The following is an 18,666-nucleotide window of genomic DNA, read 5'->3' as shown; positions in this document are numbered from 1 at the left end:
CAATGTTAATAAATGTATTTTATATATTAATATGAGAAACTTAAGTAACTGTAAGAAATATATAGCAATTCTTTTTTAAAATTTACATAAGTAATACCATAATATCTCATTCTACCTTTATTTTTTTTCACGCAACAGTAAATTTTTGTTTGAAAAACAAGCTCTCATCATTCCTTTTAACTCCTATATAGTTTCCCATCATGAATATTTATCGATTATTATTTATCCAGTCCCTTGTCAATGGATATTTTTGTTGTTTAACATTTTTCCCAAGTACAAACATTGATGCAATGCACATCCTTACAAATTCCTTACGCATGTGTGCTGTAAGAGATTTTCTAATATATATGTGTAGGAGTGGAATTGATAGCCTGTTTTAATTTTAATTTTATCATACATTTTCAATTTGTCTCCAACTAGCTATATGAATTAAAGTTCTCATCAGCCATGTATGATCATTCCTATTTTCCCACATCCTTACCAGCACTTGGTATTATCAGATTTTTAAATTTTATCTGATTCATTAAGTATACTATCTTACTGTTTGAATTTGCATTTCTGATTGTACTAGTAAGTTTAAGTATTTTTCATGTTTGTGCTTGCTTTTTGGGGAAATACATATTTGTCCACTTCTGTGCTTAACTTTTTCTTTCAAGTTTTATTTCTATTGTATACAAAAATGTAAGAGAACTGAAAACAAAGAATAATAAGGAAAGATTTACCATATCACCTATTAAAACATTTTCACATTATCTAAAACAGCGGAGTAGGCACAAGGATTAACAGATACACAGTGGAACAGAATGAATTCCTTATTGTTCTAAAAATGGTTCATGTCAATGTGAAGCTAGGTACTCACTTTATATCATAAGTCAAAATAAATTCCAGATAAACTAAGCTGATAATGTACAATTTTTTAAATAGGAAAACAAAATATAGGTGAATCTTTGATTTCAAAATGGCAAAGGATTATCTAAGTATATGTCTGTGGAAGATGTTACTGAGGAATATATCAGTCTGGCTATAGAAATTAATATCTACTCATCAAAACATCTTATGGTAAAAGGCAAATGAAAAATTAATAATTTGTGTCACAGGTGATATCATTAATATGTAAAGAGTACTTCTAGGAAAAGCATTTAATATCCAATAGAAGCAAGAAGTAAGGAAAGAACATGAGTTAGTAAAAATGGAAATAGATCCAAGAATATCAACTAATTCCTCTGTTGGCACCCCTTTTCAGCATGAAAAAGTTAGAATGGGCACAGCCCAAAGCCCACTATAGATTGAAAGTAGGATCAAAAGAAGAGGAGGAGATATAGCAGAGGAGATAGGATCCAACAAACGAGTATGCTGAATCACTATAGTGATGTTTCTTTTAGCTTGCAGTGTTTTGGATAAGCTAGAAGAAAAAAACCTGAAAATGTAGAATGGTAACCCATACCAAACTTTGAAATCTGTTCTATAACTGCTTGTTAAAACATACTTTGAAAATTACTGCCTTTTTGTTATTCTTGTTAAAAAACAAACAGAGGAAATAGGGAAAAAGAATTCAGCCATGTAAGTATGCAAAGAAATGCAAATGAACACAATTAATATAAATTTTTACCTCTAAAACTGATTTTTCTTAAAAGTGTAACTGTGTACAGCTAGAATGGTTATAAGGAGAAAGGCATTTTACTGAAGGACATTTAAAGTGATTTAAACCTTCAAGAAATCAATTCTCCAGGGTCTATAAAGAGCCTTTAAGAATTCATCCTCATTGATCTTGATTAAAAAATAATGTTCACAGTTATACAATAGCCCATTTTATACTAATATTATGAACACCACTATCTAGCAGTAGGAAGAAGTATAAATTACATGATGATTTACTCATTGGATTGTATATACATTAAATCTACTAAAAATCATGTTTATGGCCAACTGTAAAAAGACTAATCTAAACTACATGAAATTAAGTCAAAATCTTAATAATAAACTTACTGAACAGCAGAATCTCAAGTTTTTTTCTTCTCCGTACCGTTTATATTTTAAACAATAAACATGTATCACTTTAAACATGTGGAAAAGATTCTTTTTAAATTTTACTAATTTGGAAGGGAAAAGTTTAATTTGTTTTATTAACGAGTTATATGTAACTTTATCATCAGTTATATATTAAGGACATTAACAAACTAAAGAAACAATACATATCATATCTATAATGTTTCTGTATGTGGGTATACACATATTACAAGGAGAAATAGTTAAGAATTTTTTTTTAAATATAAATACTGAATTTTTTGTAGTCTAGAATCAGTAACCATATATATATATACATATATATATATATGTATATATATATATAAATGTTAATTATGAGGGACGGTTTTGATATTTTAATCAAGCTAGATCATTCATGTGAGGTGAATTTAAAGGTATGATAAGAAAATTCACTTGACTAAAATATTCCATCCTAATCTGAGTTCTCAGGAGTCATAGTCAAATTTAAAGTATGAATCAAGGCCACCAGTATATTTGTGTATTATTTGTATGGGAAGCAGAATTCCTTACTTTACAAAAAGTATTTTATAATAAAGAATTTCCAATATGGAAATCATTTTTCCTATTATAAAATCAAATAAATCTTACCTAACAGTGTGTGTATGTATAATACATATATACACTTACATTTACATATATAACTAAATCTCCTGAAGGTAATGGATCACACATTCTTCACTTTTGAAATAAATTTTGAAATAAATTCAAACTTTAAAAAAAGTTACTAGAGACAGAGTTTCAGACAGGATTTGGTGACCTCAATCAGAAAGAAGAGATCTTACAAACAGAGAAAATCACATTTTTGGTGACATTTGTTGATGGCAACAATCCTTTCCAAGCAGTTCAAGAAAAGACAGGATGACACATAAAGAATATCACTGGGACTTCCGGAGAAGATGGCGGCTTAGTAAGACGCGCGGGTCTTAGTCCTCCTCCAGAACAGCTACTAGAGAAGTAGAAACGATACAGAACAGCTCCCGGAACCACGACAGAGACCAAGAAGACAGCATACCCCATTCTGGAAAGGCTGACTGGCTGGGAGAACCCGCTCCGGTGAGATCGCCGAGGAGCGCGGGCTTCACCGGGCCGTGGCGGCAGGCGGCCGGAGTCCCTCCCTCCCTCCTTCCCGGGCCGGCTGGGAGAATCGGACAGGCGGTCCCCTTAAGCCGCGGCGGCAGGCGTCCCCCCACCCAGCATGGCACCCCGGACCAGCTGGGAGAATTGGATCAGAGATCCCCAAGCTGCAGAGAACAGTGACCGGGGGCCCTTCCAAACATGTGGCTTCCCGGTCCGGCTGGGAACGGTGGACAGACACTTCCCCAAGCCACGGTGGCTAGAGCACCCCGCCACGCTTGTGGCCCGGGCCAGCTGGGAAATTTGGACAGGCGCTCCCCCAAGCCGCGGAGGCCGGCGACCCTCCCCACGCGCGGATCCGCGGGCCGGCTGGGAGATTCGGATTGGCCTCCCCCAAGCCGCTTCAGCTGGCGACCTCCCCTACAGCGAGAGTTTTCCAAAGGTAAAGGAGCCACAGATCTTTTACTGGTGGAACCCGCAGACAGATGAGCACCACGAGTGCCACCTACTGGGCAGGATAAGAAAAACAGAGCCCAGAGATTTCACAGAAAAATCTTTCAACCTGTGGGGTCTTACACCCAGGGAAATCTGATTAAATGCCCAGACGCCAGCAGAAGATAATGGATCACGCTCAGAAAATTGAAAATATGGCCCAGTCAAAGGAACAAACCAATAGTTCAAATGAGATACAGGAGCTGAGACAACATATGCTGAATATACGAACAGAAATGGAAAACCTCTTCAAAAACCAAATCGATAAATGGAGGGAGGGCATGAAGAAGACATGGGCTGAACAAAAAGAAGAAATAGAAAAACTGAAAAAACAAATCACAGAACTTATGGGAGTGAAGGACAAAGTAGAAAAGCTGGGAAAAACAATGGATACCTACAATGATAGATTTAAAGAGACAGAAGCTAGAATTAGTGAATTGGAGGATGGAACATCTGAATGCCAAAAAGAACCAGAAACTATAGGAAAAAGAATGGAAAAATTTGAACAGGGGATCAGGGAACTGAATGACAATATGAAGCGCACAAATATACGTGTTGTGGGTGTCCCAGAAGGAGAAGAGAAGGGAAAAGGAGGAGAAAAACTAATGGAAGAAATTATCACTGAAAATTTCCCAACTCTTCTGAAAGACCTAAAATTACAGATCCAAGAAGTGCAGCACACTCCAAAGAGAATAGACCCAAATAGGCGTTCTCCAAGACACTTACTAGTTAGAATGTCAGAGGTCAAAGAGAAAGAGAGGATCTTGAAAGCAGCAAGAGAAAAGCAATCCATCACATACAAGGGAAACCCAATAAGACTATGTGTAGATTTCTCAGCAGAAACCATGGAAGCTAGAAGACAGTGGGATGATATATTTAAATTACTAAAAGAGAAAAACTGCCAACCAAGACTCCTATATCCAGCAAAATTCTCCTTCAAAAATGAGGGAGAAATTAAAACATTCTCAGACAAAAAGTCACTGAGAGAATTTGTGACCAAGAGACCAGCTCTGCAAGAAATACTAAAGGGAGCACTAGAGTCAGATACGAAAAGACAGAAGAGAGAGGTATGGAGAAGAGTGTAGAAAGAAGGAAAATCATATATGATATATATAATACAAAAGACAAAATGGTAGAGGAAAATATTATCCAAACAGTAATAACACTAAATGTTAATGGACTGAATTCCCCAATCAAAAGACATAGACTGGCAGGATGGATTGAAAAACAGGATCCTTCCATATGCTGTCTACAGAAAACACATCTTAGACCCAAAGATAAACATAGGTTGAAAGCGAAAGGTTGGGAAAAGATATTTCATGCAAATAACAACCAGAAAAGAGCAGGAGTACCTATACTAATATCCAACAAATTAGACTTCAAAAGTAAAACAGTTAAAAGAGACAAAGAAGGACACTATATACTAATAAAAGGAACAATTAAACAAGAAGACATAACAATCATAAATATTTATGCACCGAACCAGAGTGCCCCAAAATCTGTGAGGAATACACTGCAAACACTGAAAGGGGAAATAGACACATATACCATAATAGTTGGAGACTTCAATTCACCACTCTCATCGATGGACAGAACATCTAGACAGAGGATCAATAAAGAAATAGAGAATCTGAATGTTACTATAAATGGGCTAGACTTAACAGACATTTATAGGACATTACATCGCACAACAGCAGGATACACCTTTTCCTAAAGTGCTCATGGATCGTTCTCAAAGATAGACCATATGCTGGGTCACAAAGCAAGTCTTAACAAATTTAAAAAGATTGAAATCATACACAACACTTTCTCGGATCATAAAGGAATGAAGTTGGAAATCAATAATAGGCGGAGTGCCAGAAAATTCACAAATACATGGAGGCTTAACAACACACTCTTAAACAACGAGTGGGTCAAAGAAGAAATTGCAAGAAAATTAGTAAATACCTCGAGGCGAATGAAAACGAAAAAACAACATATCAAAACCTATGGGACGCAGCAAAGGCAGTGCTAAGAGGGAAATTTATTGCCCTAAATGCCTATATCAGAAAAGAAGAAAAGGCAAAAATTCAGGAATTAACTGTCCACTTGGAAGAACTGGAGAAAGAACAGCAAACTAACTCCAAAGCAAGCAAAAGGAAAGAAATAACAAAGATCAGAGCAGAAATAAATGAAATTGAAAACATGAAAACAATTGAGAAAATCAATAAGACCAGAAGTTGGTTCTATGAGAAAATCAATAAGATTGATGGGCCCTTAGCAAGACTGACAAAAAGAAGAAGAGAGAGGATGCAAATAAATAAGATCAGAAATGGAAGAGGAGACATAACCACTGACCTCACAGAAATAAAGGAGGTAATAACAGGATAATATGAACAACTTTACGCTAATAAATACAACAATTTAGAGGAAATGGACGGGTTCCTGGAAAGACATGAGCAACCAACTTTGACTCAAGAAGAAATAGATGACCTCAACAAACCAATCACAAGTGAAGAAATTGAATCAGTCATTCAAAAGCTTCCTAAAAAGAAAAGTCCAGGACCAGACGGCTTCACATGTGAATTCTATCAAACATTCCAGAAAGAATTAGTACCAACTCTCCTCAAACTCTTCAAAAAAATCGAAGCGGAGGGAAAGCTACCTAATTCATTCTATGAAGCCAACATCACCCTCATACCAAAACCAGGCAAAGATATTACAAAAAAAGAAAACTACAGACCAATCTCTCTAATGAATATAGATGCAAAAATCCTCAACAAAATTCTAGCAAATCGAATCCAACAACACATTAAAAGAATTATACATCATGACCAAGTAGGATTCACCCCAGGTATGCAAGGATGGTCCAACATAAGAAAATCAATTAATGTAATACACCATATCAACAAATCAAAGCAGAAAAATCACATGATCATCTCAATTGATGCAGAGAAGGCATTTGACAAGATTCAACATCCTTTCCTGTTGAAAACACTTCAAAAGATAGGAATACAAGGGAACTTCCTTAAAATGATAGAGGGAATATATGAAAAACCCACAGCTAATATCATCCTCAATGGGGAAAAATTGAAAACTTTTCCCCTAAGATCAGGAACAAGACAAGGATGTCCATTATCACCACTATTATTCAACATCGTGTTGGAGGTTCTATCCAGAGCAATTAGACGAGAAAAAGAAATACAAGGCATCAAAATTGGAAAGGAAGAAGTAAAACTATCACTGTTTGCAGACGATATGATACTATATGTCGAAAACCCGGAAAAATCCACAACAAAACTACTAGAGCTAATAAAAGAGTACAGCAAAGTAGCAGGTTACAAGATCAACATTCAAAAATCTATAGCATTTCTATACACTAGTAATGAACAAGCTGAGGGGGAAATCAAGAAACGAATCCCATTTACAATTGCAACTAAAAGAATAAAATACCTAGAAATAAATTTAACTAAAGAGACAAGAAACCTATACAAAGAAAACTACAAAAAACTGTTAAAAGAAATCACAGAAGACCTAAATAGTTGGAAGGGCATACCATGTTCATGGATTGGAAGACTAAATATAGTTAAGATGTCAATCCTACCTAAATTGATTTACAGATTCAATGCAATACCAATCAAAATCCCAACAACTTATTTTTCAGAAATAGAAAAACCAATAAGCAAATTTATCTGGAAGGGCAGGGTGCCCCAAATTGCTAAAAGTATCTTGAGGGAAAAAAACGAAGCTGGAGGTCTCACGCTGCCGGACTTTAAGGCATATTATGAAGCCACAGTGGTCAAAACATCATGGTATTGGCATAAAGATAGATATATCGACCAATGGAATCGAATAGAGTGCTCAGATATAGACCCTCTCATCTATGGACATTTGATCTTTGATAAGGCAGTCAAGCCAACTCACCTGGGACAGAACAGTCTCTTCAATAAATGGTGCCTAGAGAACTGGATATCCATATGCAAAAGAATGAAAGAAGATTCGTATCTCACACCCTATACAAAAGTTAACTCAAAATGGATCAAAGATCTAAACATTAGGTCTAAGACCATAAAACAGTTAGAGGAAAATGTAGGGAGATATCTTATGAAACTTACAATTGGAGGCGGTTTTATGGACCTTAAACCTAAAGCAAGAGCACTGAAGAAAGAAAGAAAGAAATGGGAGCTCCTCAAAATTAAGCACTTTTGTGCATCAAAGAACTTCATCAAGAAAGTAAAAAGACATCCTACACAATGGAAGACAATATTTGGAAACGACATATCAGATAAAGGTCTGGTATCCAGAATTTATAAAGAGATTGTCCAACTCAACAACAAAGAGACAACCAACCCAATTACAAAATGGGAAAAAGACTTGAACAGACACCTCTCAGAAGAGGAAATACAAATGGCCAAAAGGCACATGAAGAGATGCTCAATGTCCCTGGCCATTAGAGAAATGCAAATCAAAACCACAATGAGATATCATCTCACACCCACCAGAATGGCCATTATCAACAAAACAGAAAATGACAAGTGCTGGAGAGGATGCGGAGAAAGAGGCACACTTATCCACTGTTGGTGGAAATGTCAAATGGTGCAACCACTGTGGAAGGCAGTTTGGCGCTTCCTCAAAAAACTGAATATAGAATTGCCATATGACCCAGCAATACCATTGCTAGGTATCTACTCAAAGGACTTAAGGGCAAAGACACAAACGGACATTTGACCACCAATGTTTATAGCAGCGTTATTTACAATTGCAAAGAGATGGAAACAGCCAAAATGTCCATCAACAGACGAGTGGCTAAACAAACTGTGGTATATACGTACGATGGAATATTATGCAGCTTTAAGACAGAATAAACTTATGAAGCATGTAATAACATGGATGGGCCTAGAGAACATTATGCTGAGTGAGTCTAGCCAAAAACTAAAGGACAAATACTGTATGGTCCCACTGATGTGAACCGACATTCGAGAATAAACTTGGAATATGTCATTGGTAACAGAGACCAACAGGACTTAGAAACAGGGTAAGATAATGGGTAATTGGAGCTGAAGGGATACAGACTGTGCAATAGGACTAGATACAAAAACTCAAAAATGGACAGCACAATAATACCTAATTGTAAAGTAATCATGTTAAAACACTGAATGAAACGGCATCTGAGCTGTAGGTTTTTTTGTTTGTGTCTTTTTTTTTTACTATTATTATTATTTTTATTTTTTTCTCTATATTAACATTCTATATCTTTTTCTGTTGTTTTGCTAGTTCTTTTCCTAAATCGATGCAAATGTACTAAGAAATGATGATCATGCATCTATGTGATGATGTTAAGAATTACTGATTGCATATGTAGAATGGAATGATTTCTAAATGTTGTGTTAATTTCTTTTTTTCTTTAATTAATAAAAAGAAAAAAAAAGTTACTAGAGTATCTTAGTGAATTTCAGCTTACTCTTCTCCTAGATTCACCAGTTGTTAACATTTTGCCACATTTGTTTCATTTCTCTGTAGGTATCCGCATAGTGTTTTTGTTAATATTAGTATTTTTGCCAAACCATTTGATAATACATTTTAGTCGTCTCGATCCTTTACTTCCAAATACTTCATTCCTAAGAGTAAGGATAACTTGTAACCTAACCACTGAAGAATTACCAAATTTAGGCAATTTAACATTTGTACAACGCTGTTATTGTTCATATGCACATTTTACCAGTTGTCCCCTTAATGGCCGTCATAGAATTCTTTTTTCTTATTCAGGCTACAGTTCGGGATCATGGCTTACATTAAGTTGTCATACTGCTCTAGTCTGGAACAGTTCCTCAACCTTCCTTTATCGATTATAGCATTAATGTTTCTGTAGAGTACAAGCCAGCTATTTTGTAGAATATTCCTCAGTTTGAAAGTTTCTGATTTTTTCCCTCATAATTAGATTCAGGTTATACATTTTTGGCAGGAATACTACATGTCTTTCTCAGTGCATTGTAAACAGGAGACATAGAATGTCCTGTTATTGGGAATGTTAACTTTAATAACTATAAAGTTATCTTTTTTCACTTTTACAGTTAATAAGTAATTTGTGTGGAGATATTTTGAAACTATGTTAATTACTGTTCTTCATCAAATTTTAACCCAGTAGTTTTAGCATCCATTAATAATTCCTTCCTAAATCAGTTACTACTATAATGTTTTCAAAAGTTCAGTTTTCTAACTTCCACATTTATTTATTCCTTTTCATAATTAGCTAACAGTCTACTGAAAGGAAGAACTTCCTCTTTGCTTTCTTCTTTTCTTATTTATCTGTTTGTTTATTGATAGCAGTATGGATACATGATTTTTTTTAATTCAGTGGGTCCCTTATAGTTATCAATTTTTTGGGGGGAAGGGCACTGGTCAAGAATTGAACCAGCATATCTCCTGCATGGCAGGCAAGCATTCTATTAGTGAACCACCTGTATTATCAGTTTTGATGCTCAAATTATCCCAGATTTGGCTAGTGTAAGCTCCTCAAGGTGGCTTTTGTGGCCTTTTAACTTGTCCCCATTGTTCTTGAGTATATCCTTACTTTCTGGCACCGTGATGTGGCAGACTCATCTTGTTTTTTCCCTTCTAAAATCTATCTTTTGAAATTGGCCCCTTCTCCAAAAAGCTGTCATTCCTTTTAGTGTGAATGATATTTAGATGCCACAATCATCTTAAAATCACAGTTTAAAAACAAAGTGATAATTCCTTGATGAAAATTTCTTGCAAGATCATCAGCTCTGGGTTGAAGATTGTTCTCAGGTTAGATTGTTCTCATTCTGCCTAGAATAATATTCCTACTATGGCATTCTCAGATTTTAACATGTGTGACTTAGGATATTATAAACTAGAATAAACCCTTCAAATTTTATGTGTATTTTTTTCCTTTTCTTTTATTGTGAACTCAGTGGCTTTTACACAGTTGTTCTGAGCCCAACTTATTTTGCAAATAGCTCGTACTCTCATTATGAGATAATGTTAGCATTTCAAATATGTAAGTTTGTCATCCTGATAAAATACTGATTGTCCTTGGATATGTAGTTACCAGATTAGTTCAAATTCACATACAGAGAGTATTGAAAAGTTCAATTGTAGAAGAAATGGAATCACAAAATAGTTTTGATCCTCTTATTTTATATGTTCAGAAATATTGTTCTTTTCAATAAATGTACATATTTTGTGTATTTCCAAGGTTAATTCATACTAAATTATGGAATTCCATTGCATTAAAGTTGTATCTATTCCTAAAGAAATGATTGCAAAAACAAGAACTTCTGTAAGATTATTAGAATGCTGTATTCAGGAAATTATATGAAAATTTTTTTTATGGTTGTATGGAATTTACAGGTTTTCATATATACTAAGTAGAAACATATATCACTAAAATAATCTACTGTGGGTTTTTTAATTAATTAAAATCTTTTTATAATCATTTAACTTTGGTAGAAGTAAAGTGTTTGGGAATTTTTCATCAATCTGTACTCCAAACAAGTTAAATGCCCTTAAGTAATTTTAACACTCTCCATGTTAACTTTTATATTTAAATTTGTTTACCATATTAGAATTCTGGTTAGGATTTTTCCCTGAATTTTTTTTTTCAAATGATATTGTACCATCTAGAAAAAACAAGGGAAAAGGACGTGAAGTACAGGGACTAATAATAAAGAGCCCTGTTTCTCCAGTAGAGGATGACTTCCATTCATATAATTATTTGAGGACTGTATTAAATTGAGGCACACACTGCTATAAATGTTGTTAGCATCAAGAGAGGGTTATTCAAGATTGAAATTCAAAAACATTTATAAATACCACATTGCTTTCATTTTTCATTTTCAGAAGATTCTGTGCCTGCTCCTGATGAAATAAGTATGCTTACAGCAATTGCACTCATCCTGTGGTCTGCTGGTGGTGAGATAATAGGAGTTCAATCATTACAGAATGGCTGCATGAACAGATTTAAAAATGCATTAAATTCATGTGACCCATGGGTAAGTTATGCCTAAAATAACTAAGTATGGTGATAACTATTATGCTTTATCAGGAAAATTTCAGATTGATTCATTAAAATATGTTGATTAAAATCATTAAATGATATAAACCTAAGTATTTTAATATGTTTTTAAATGGAAAAACTGCAAAAAAATCACCAGATCTAACCACTATTGGTTATCATCTAGATTGAGTGATTTTTCCATATTAATCTAATTGTGTATTTCAAATAGCTAGAGAAATTTAAAGCTAAATGGGATCCAAAGATTATTTTGACAAATAATCATAAATATGATTTATGATATGCTATATATTATATTATATAATGATAAAACTCTCATTATAAGGAGACAATACTCTATCATGGCCAGTCAATAACTGAGTCCAAGTTTCAGCTACACCATGTGCTAGTTTTGTGAACTAGGGCAACTGCGGCCCAGTTCACCCACCTGTCAAAATGGAAGAATAATAGTATCTCCTCATAGTTTTGTAATGCGGATTAGATGAATTAATACCTATAAAGTTCTTAACTCATAGTTGTTGTATAGTATTATAATTAGTCCTCTATGTTCTTTTTTTAAGAAAAAATAATTTGATATTTGAATATAAACAAGAATTAGAAGGAATGATTTAACTTACTTTGGGGTACATTTATATTAGATAATATATATTCTTTTATAGTTGAAACTAACATGGAAATTTTGCCGCTCTCTCTGAAAATTTGAGAAACACAGGTTTTATATTACAGGGTGTTGAAAATAGGTGGTCATTCATATTTTAAAGCTTCAACTTCTGTGTAAGACTAAAGCAAGAAATATTTATTTGGTACAAAATTTATATTTTGACTAGTGCATTTCCTAATATACCTTATATGGGCAGGTTGATTGAGCACCATAAGTACGTGGAACCTTGAATGGGGCATGAGATTTTGTAGGTTTGTCCAGTGTGATGCCTCAATAAATCCCAGAGTGATTTGAACAGTGAGTAAAGAAGAATTTGCAAAGTCCCCTTGGGGAAATGGCAAGAAAGGGGGAAAATTGGGACTCAGCATCAAGGGATTGAGGAAACCTTCTAGACCAAAAGGGGGAAGAGAGAAATGAGACAAAATAAAGTGCCAGTGGCTGACAGATTTCAAACACAGTTAAGAAGTTGTCCTGGGGACTTCCTGGAAGATGGCGGCTTAGTAAGACGCGCGGATCTTAGTTTCTTCTCCAGGACACCTACTAGGGGAGTAGAAACGATACAGAAAGCGCCCAAAGCCACAACAGAGATAAAAAAGACAGCGTACCCCATCCTGGAACGGCTGGCTGGCTGAGAGAAGCAGCTCGGGTGAGATCGCCGAGGCGCGCGGGCCTTACCGGGCGGGGTGGCAAGCGGCCGGAGTTACTCCCTTCCCCCTTCCCGGGCCGGCTGGGAGAATTGGAGAGGTGGTCCCCTGAAACAAAGACGGCTGGCGCCCACACCACGCGCAGCCCCCGGACCAACTGAGAGAATTGGATCGGAAACCCCCAGGCCACGGAGAACGGTGACGGGTGGGGGAGGCCCCTTCCAAACCCGTGACTCCCGGGGAACGTGCACTCTCTCGGGCGGGCCGCTGCCGCTGGCGCCCTCCCGCCACGCTTGTTGCCCAGGGCCGACTAGGAAATTCGGACGGGCTCTTTCCCTGGCTGCGGCGACCAGCAACCCTCCCTGCGTTCGGACCCCGGGCCGGCTCAAGCCGTTTCGGCTAGCGAACCCTCAGGACGGCGAGAGTTTTCCAAAGTTTAAGGTCCCACAGCACCTTTTACTGGTGGGACCCGCAGACAAACGGGTGCCACGAGCGCCACCTACTGGGCAGGATAAGAAAAACAGAACCCAGAGATTTCACAGAAAAATATTACAACCTTGCTGGGTCCAACACCAAGAGAAATCTGAATAAATGTCCAGACGCCAGCAGCAGAAGATAACTGTCCACGCTCAAAAGATTGAGAATATGGCTCAGTCAAAGGAACAAACCAATAGCTCAAATGAGACACAAGAGCTGAGACAACTAATGCTGAATATACGAACAGAAATGGAAAACCTCTTCAAAAATGAAATTGATAAATTGAGGGAGGACATGAAGAGGACATGGGCTGAACATAAAGAAGAAATAGAAAAACTGAAAAAACAAATCGCAGAACTTATGGAAGTGAAGGATAAAGTAGCAAACATAGAAAAAATAATGGATAGCTACAATGATAGATTTAAAGAGACAGAAGATAGAATTAGTGATTTGGAGGATGGAACATCTGAATTCCAAAAAGAAACAGAAACTATAGGGAAAAGAATGGAAAAATTTGAACAGGGTATCAGGGAACTCAAGGACAATATGAACCGCACAAATATACGTGTTGTGGGTGTCCCAGAAGGAGAAGAGAAGGGAAAAGGAGGAGAAAAACTAATGGAAGAAATTATCACTGAAAATTTCCCAACTCTTATGAAAGACCTAAAATTACAGATCCAAGAAGTGCAGCGCACCCCAAAGAGATTAGACCCAAATAGGCGTTCTCCAAGACACTTACTAGTTAGAATGTCAGAGGTCAAAGAGAAAGAGAAGATCTTGAAAGCAGCAAGAGAAAAACAATCCATTACATACAAGGGAAACCCAATAAGATTTTGTGTAGATTTCTCAGCAGAAACCATGGAAGCTAGAAGACAGTGGGATGATATATTTAAAATACTAAAAGAGAAAAACTGCCAACCAAGACTCCTATATCCAGCAAAATTCTCCTTCAAAAATGAGGGAGAAATTAAAACATTCTCAGACAAAAAGTCACTGAAAGAATTTGTGACCAAGAGACCAGCTCTGCAAGAAATACTAAAGGGAGCACTAGAGTCAGATACAAAAAGACAGAAGAGAGAGATATGGAAAAGAGTGTAGAAAGAAGGAAAATCAGATATGATATATATAATACAAAAGGCAAAATGGTAGAGGAAAATATTATCCAAACAGGAATAACACTAAATGTCAATGGACTGAATTCCCCAATCAAAAGACATAGATTGGCAGAATGGATTAAAAAACAGGATCCTTCTATATGCTGTCTACAGGAAACACATCTTAGACCCAAAGATAAACATAGGTTGAAAGTGAAAGGTTGGGAAAAGATATTTCATATAAATAACAACCAGAAAAGAGCAGGAGTGGCTATACTAATATCCAACAAATTAGACTTCAAATGTAAAACAGTTAAAAGAGACAAAGAAGGACACTATATACTAATAAAAGGAACAATTAAACAAGAAGACATAACAATCATAAATATTTACGCACCGAATCAGAATGCCCCAAAATACGTGAGGAATATACTGCAAACATTGAAAAGGGAAATAGACTCATATACCATAATAGTTGGAGACTTCAACTCACCACTCTCATCAAGGGACAGAACATCTAGACAGAGGATCAACAAAGAAATAGAGAATCTGAATATTACTATAAATGAACTAGACTTAATAGACATTTATAGGACATTACATCCCACAACAGCAGGATACACCTTTTTCTCAAGTGCTCATGGATCATTCTCAAAGATAGACCATATGCTGGGTCACAAAGCAAGTCTTAACAAATTTAAAAAGATTGAAATCTTACACAACACTTTCTCGGACCATAAAGGAATGATGTTGGAAATCAATAATAGGCAGAGTGCCAGAAAATTCACAAATACGTGGAGGCTCAACAACACACTCCTTAACAACGACTGGGTCAAAGAAGAAATTGCAAGGGAAATTAGCAAATACCTCGAGGCGAATGAAAATGAAAACACAACATATCAAAACTTATGGGACGCAGCAAAGGCAGTGCTAAGAGGGAAATTTATTGCTCTAAATGCCTATATCAGAAAAGAAGAAAAGGCAAAAATTCAGGAATTAACTATCCATTTGGAAGAACTGGAGAAAGAACAGCAAGCTAACCCCAAAGCAAGCAAAAGGAAAGAAATAACAAAGATTAGAGCACAAATAAATGAAATTGAAAACATGAAAACAATAGAGAATATCAATAAGGCCAGAAGTTGGTTCTATGAGAAAATCAATAAGATTGATGGGCCCTTAGCAAGATTGACAAAAAGAAGAAGAGAGAGGATGCAAATAAATAAGATCAGAAATGGAAGAGGAGACATAACTACTGACCTCACAGAAATAAAGGAGGTAATAACAGGATACTATGAACAACTTTACGCTAATAAATACAACAATTTAGAGGAAATGGACGGGTTCCTGGAAAGACATGAACAACCAACTTTGACTCAAGAAGACATAGATGACCTCAACAAACCAATCACAAGTAAAGAAATTGAATCAGTCATTCAGAAGCTTCCTAAAAAGAAAAGTCCAGGACCAGATGGCTTCACATGTGAATTCTACCAAACGTTCCAGAAAGAATTGGTACCAATTCTCTTCAAACTCTTCAAAAAAATCGAAGTGGAGGGAAAACTACCTAATTCATTCTATGAAGCCAACATCACCCTCATACCAAAACCAGGCAAAGATATTACAAAAAAAGAAAACTACAGACCAATCTCTCTAATGAATACAGATGCAAAAATCCTCAATAAAATTCTAGCAAATCGTATCCAACAGCACATTAAAAGAATTATACATCATGACCAAGTAGGATTCATCCCAGGTATGCAAGGATGGTTCAACATAAGAAAATCAATTAATGTAATACACCATATCAACAAATCAAAGCAGAAAAATCACATGATCATCTCAATTGATGCAGAGAAGGCATTCGACAAGATTCAACATCCTTTGCTGTTGAAAACACTTCAAAAGATAGGAATACAAGGGAACTTCCTTAAAATGATAGAGGGAATATATGAAAAACCCACAGCTAATATCATCCTCAATGGGGAAAAATTGAAAACTTTTCCCCTAAGATCAGGAACAAGACAAGGATGTCCACTATCACCACTATTATTCAACATTGTGTTGGAGGTTCTAGCCAGAGCAATTAGACGAGAAAAAGAAATACAAGGCATCAAAATTGGAAAGGAAGAAGTAAAACTATCACTGTTTGCAGACGATATGATACTATACGTCGAAAACCCGGAAAAATCCACAACAAAACTACTAGAGCTAATAAATGAGTACAGCAAAGTAGCAGGTTACAAGATCAACATTCAAAAATCTGTAGCATTTCTATACACTAGTAATGAACAAGCTGAGGGGGAAATCAAGAAACGAATTATTTTAACATAATGCAATTATGTTAAAACACTGAATGAAGCTGCATGTGAGGTATAGGTTTTTTGTTTTTGTTTTTTTTGTCTTTTTTCTTTCTATTATTGTTTTAATTCTTATTCTGTTGTCTTTTTATTTCTTTTTCTAAATCGATGCAAATGTACTAAGAAATGATGAATATGCAACTATGTGATGTTATTAAGAATTACTGATTGTACATGTAGATTGGAATGATTTCTAATTGTTTTGTTAATTCTTTTTTTAATTAATAAAAAAAAAAAAAAAAAAAAGAAGTTGTCCTGGAGTTTATTCTTACGTATTACGTAGATATTCCGTTTTTAGTCTAAAATGTATTAGAGAGGCTAGAGGGAAGTGCCTGAAACTGTAGAGCTATGTTCTGGTAGCCGTGTTTCTTGATGAGGATTGAATAATGATATAGCTTTCACAGGGTGACTGTGTGATTGTAAAAATCTTGTGTCTGATGCTCCTTTTATCTACGGTATGGACAGATGAGTAAACCATATGGATTAAAAATAAATAAATAATAGGGGAACAAATATTAAAAAAAATAATAATAGATGGATAAATGGGGGAAATGTACCTGTTGCAAACTATGGACTATGGTTAACAGTAATATTTTAATATTCTTTCATTAACGGTTAACAAATGTACCACACCAATACTATCGCTCAGTGGGTGGATCGGGGGGACAAATGAGGGGTATGGGAGAATTTGGGTTTTATTTTTTATTTTTATTTCCTTTCTGGGGTAATGAAAATGTTCCAAAATTGATCATGGGGATCTGTGCACAACAATATGATGATACTGTGAGCCAGTGATTGTATATCTGTATGGTGTGTGAGTGTATTCAATAAAACTGTATTAAAAAAAAGAGAGAGTGGGCCACGGTGGCTCAGCAGGCAGAGTTCTCACCTGCCATGCTGGAGACCTGGGTCCGATTCCTGGTGCCTGCCCATGTAAAAATAATAGTAATAATAATTTATGGACAATGAAAAAATGCATGTTTTTAGAACATGATATAGCACAGTTTAATTTTTTATTCTTGAATTTCTTGTAGCAGTACCAACATGGTATTGAAATTATTGTTGCTGTTTTTCTTGGGTCCACATGCAGACTCTCCATTCATTTCAACATTCAAAACTGTCAACCTGAGAGGAGTTGGAGGAAAAACAAGGGAGTGTGGTGGCACAGCAGTGAAAGAAAGTGATTGTTTTAAAAGGAAGGAATGGCAAACTATGTCACGTTGCTAACAGCTTAAGATAAGGCTAAAAAGCACCCACTGGAATTTAATAGCATAAAGTTCATTGGTATACCAAGAAAAGGTTTACTAGAATGGTAAAAGTGGAGGCCAAATTGCAATAGTCAAAGAATGGTGTGGAGATTGAGAGACAATGCTTTTGAGAGATTTGACTGAAAAGGAAAGTGTGGAAATTAGAAGGAGAGGTGATGTGGAGAGTTTTTTGTTCTTGTTTGTTTGTTTTTGGAATAGATGGAACTTGATTTTATTTCATTGCTGACAGGAAGGAACATTTCTGTAGAGAAAAAGAAGTTGAAGATGCCAAAATCAAGGAGGAAAATAAATAGCACAACATTTCTGAGAGGCAATTTTAAGGACCCATTAGATGGATGACCATGAATTTAAAGTGATATTCTCTCAGCTGTCAGTAGTCCTGGTACAGGCATGAAAAAGAAAATATTTAGATTTTTCTGGAGTTCACCTTTTGTCTGGCAGATGCAATGGTAGAAGAGGGAAAGGCCGGGTATATTTAGGGTATTAGCAAGGGGAAAAAATTCTCAGAGGTAAATACAGTAATTGAAGTATTTATA

General features: G+C 35.8%; 1 protein-coding gene across 4 annotated transcripts in view; it reads left to right on the top strand.

Annotated features, from left to right (window-relative positions):
• The window catches only part of HEATR5B (HEAT repeat containing 5B), a 208,395-nt gene that overhangs the window by 143,848 nt on the left and 45,881 nt on the right, over positions 1-18,666 (top strand). For all 4 annotated transcript variants that reach the window (XR_013164177.1, XM_077133986.1, XM_077133984.1 and 1 more), the window contains exon 34: positions 11,455-11,606. Coding sequence is in view for 3 of the 4 variants with exons in the window: in XM_077133986.1 (XP_076990101.1) it covers positions 11,455-11,606 (152 nt within the window). In the remaining variant the exon portion in view is untranslated. The remainder of the gene's footprint in view (positions 1-11,454; positions 11,607-18,666) is intronic.

Source organism: Tamandua tetradactyla, chromosome 17 (genome assembly GCF_023851605.1).
Source record: "Tamandua tetradactyla isolate mTamTet1 chromosome 17, mTamTet1.pri, whole genome shotgun sequence".
In the NCBI taxonomy this organism is placed as follows: Eukaryota; Metazoa; Chordata; class Mammalia; order Pilosa; family Myrmecophagidae; genus Tamandua; species Tamandua tetradactyla.
Note: the sequence above shows the minus strand (reverse complement) of the source record. Positions and strands in the feature narration are given on the sequence as shown.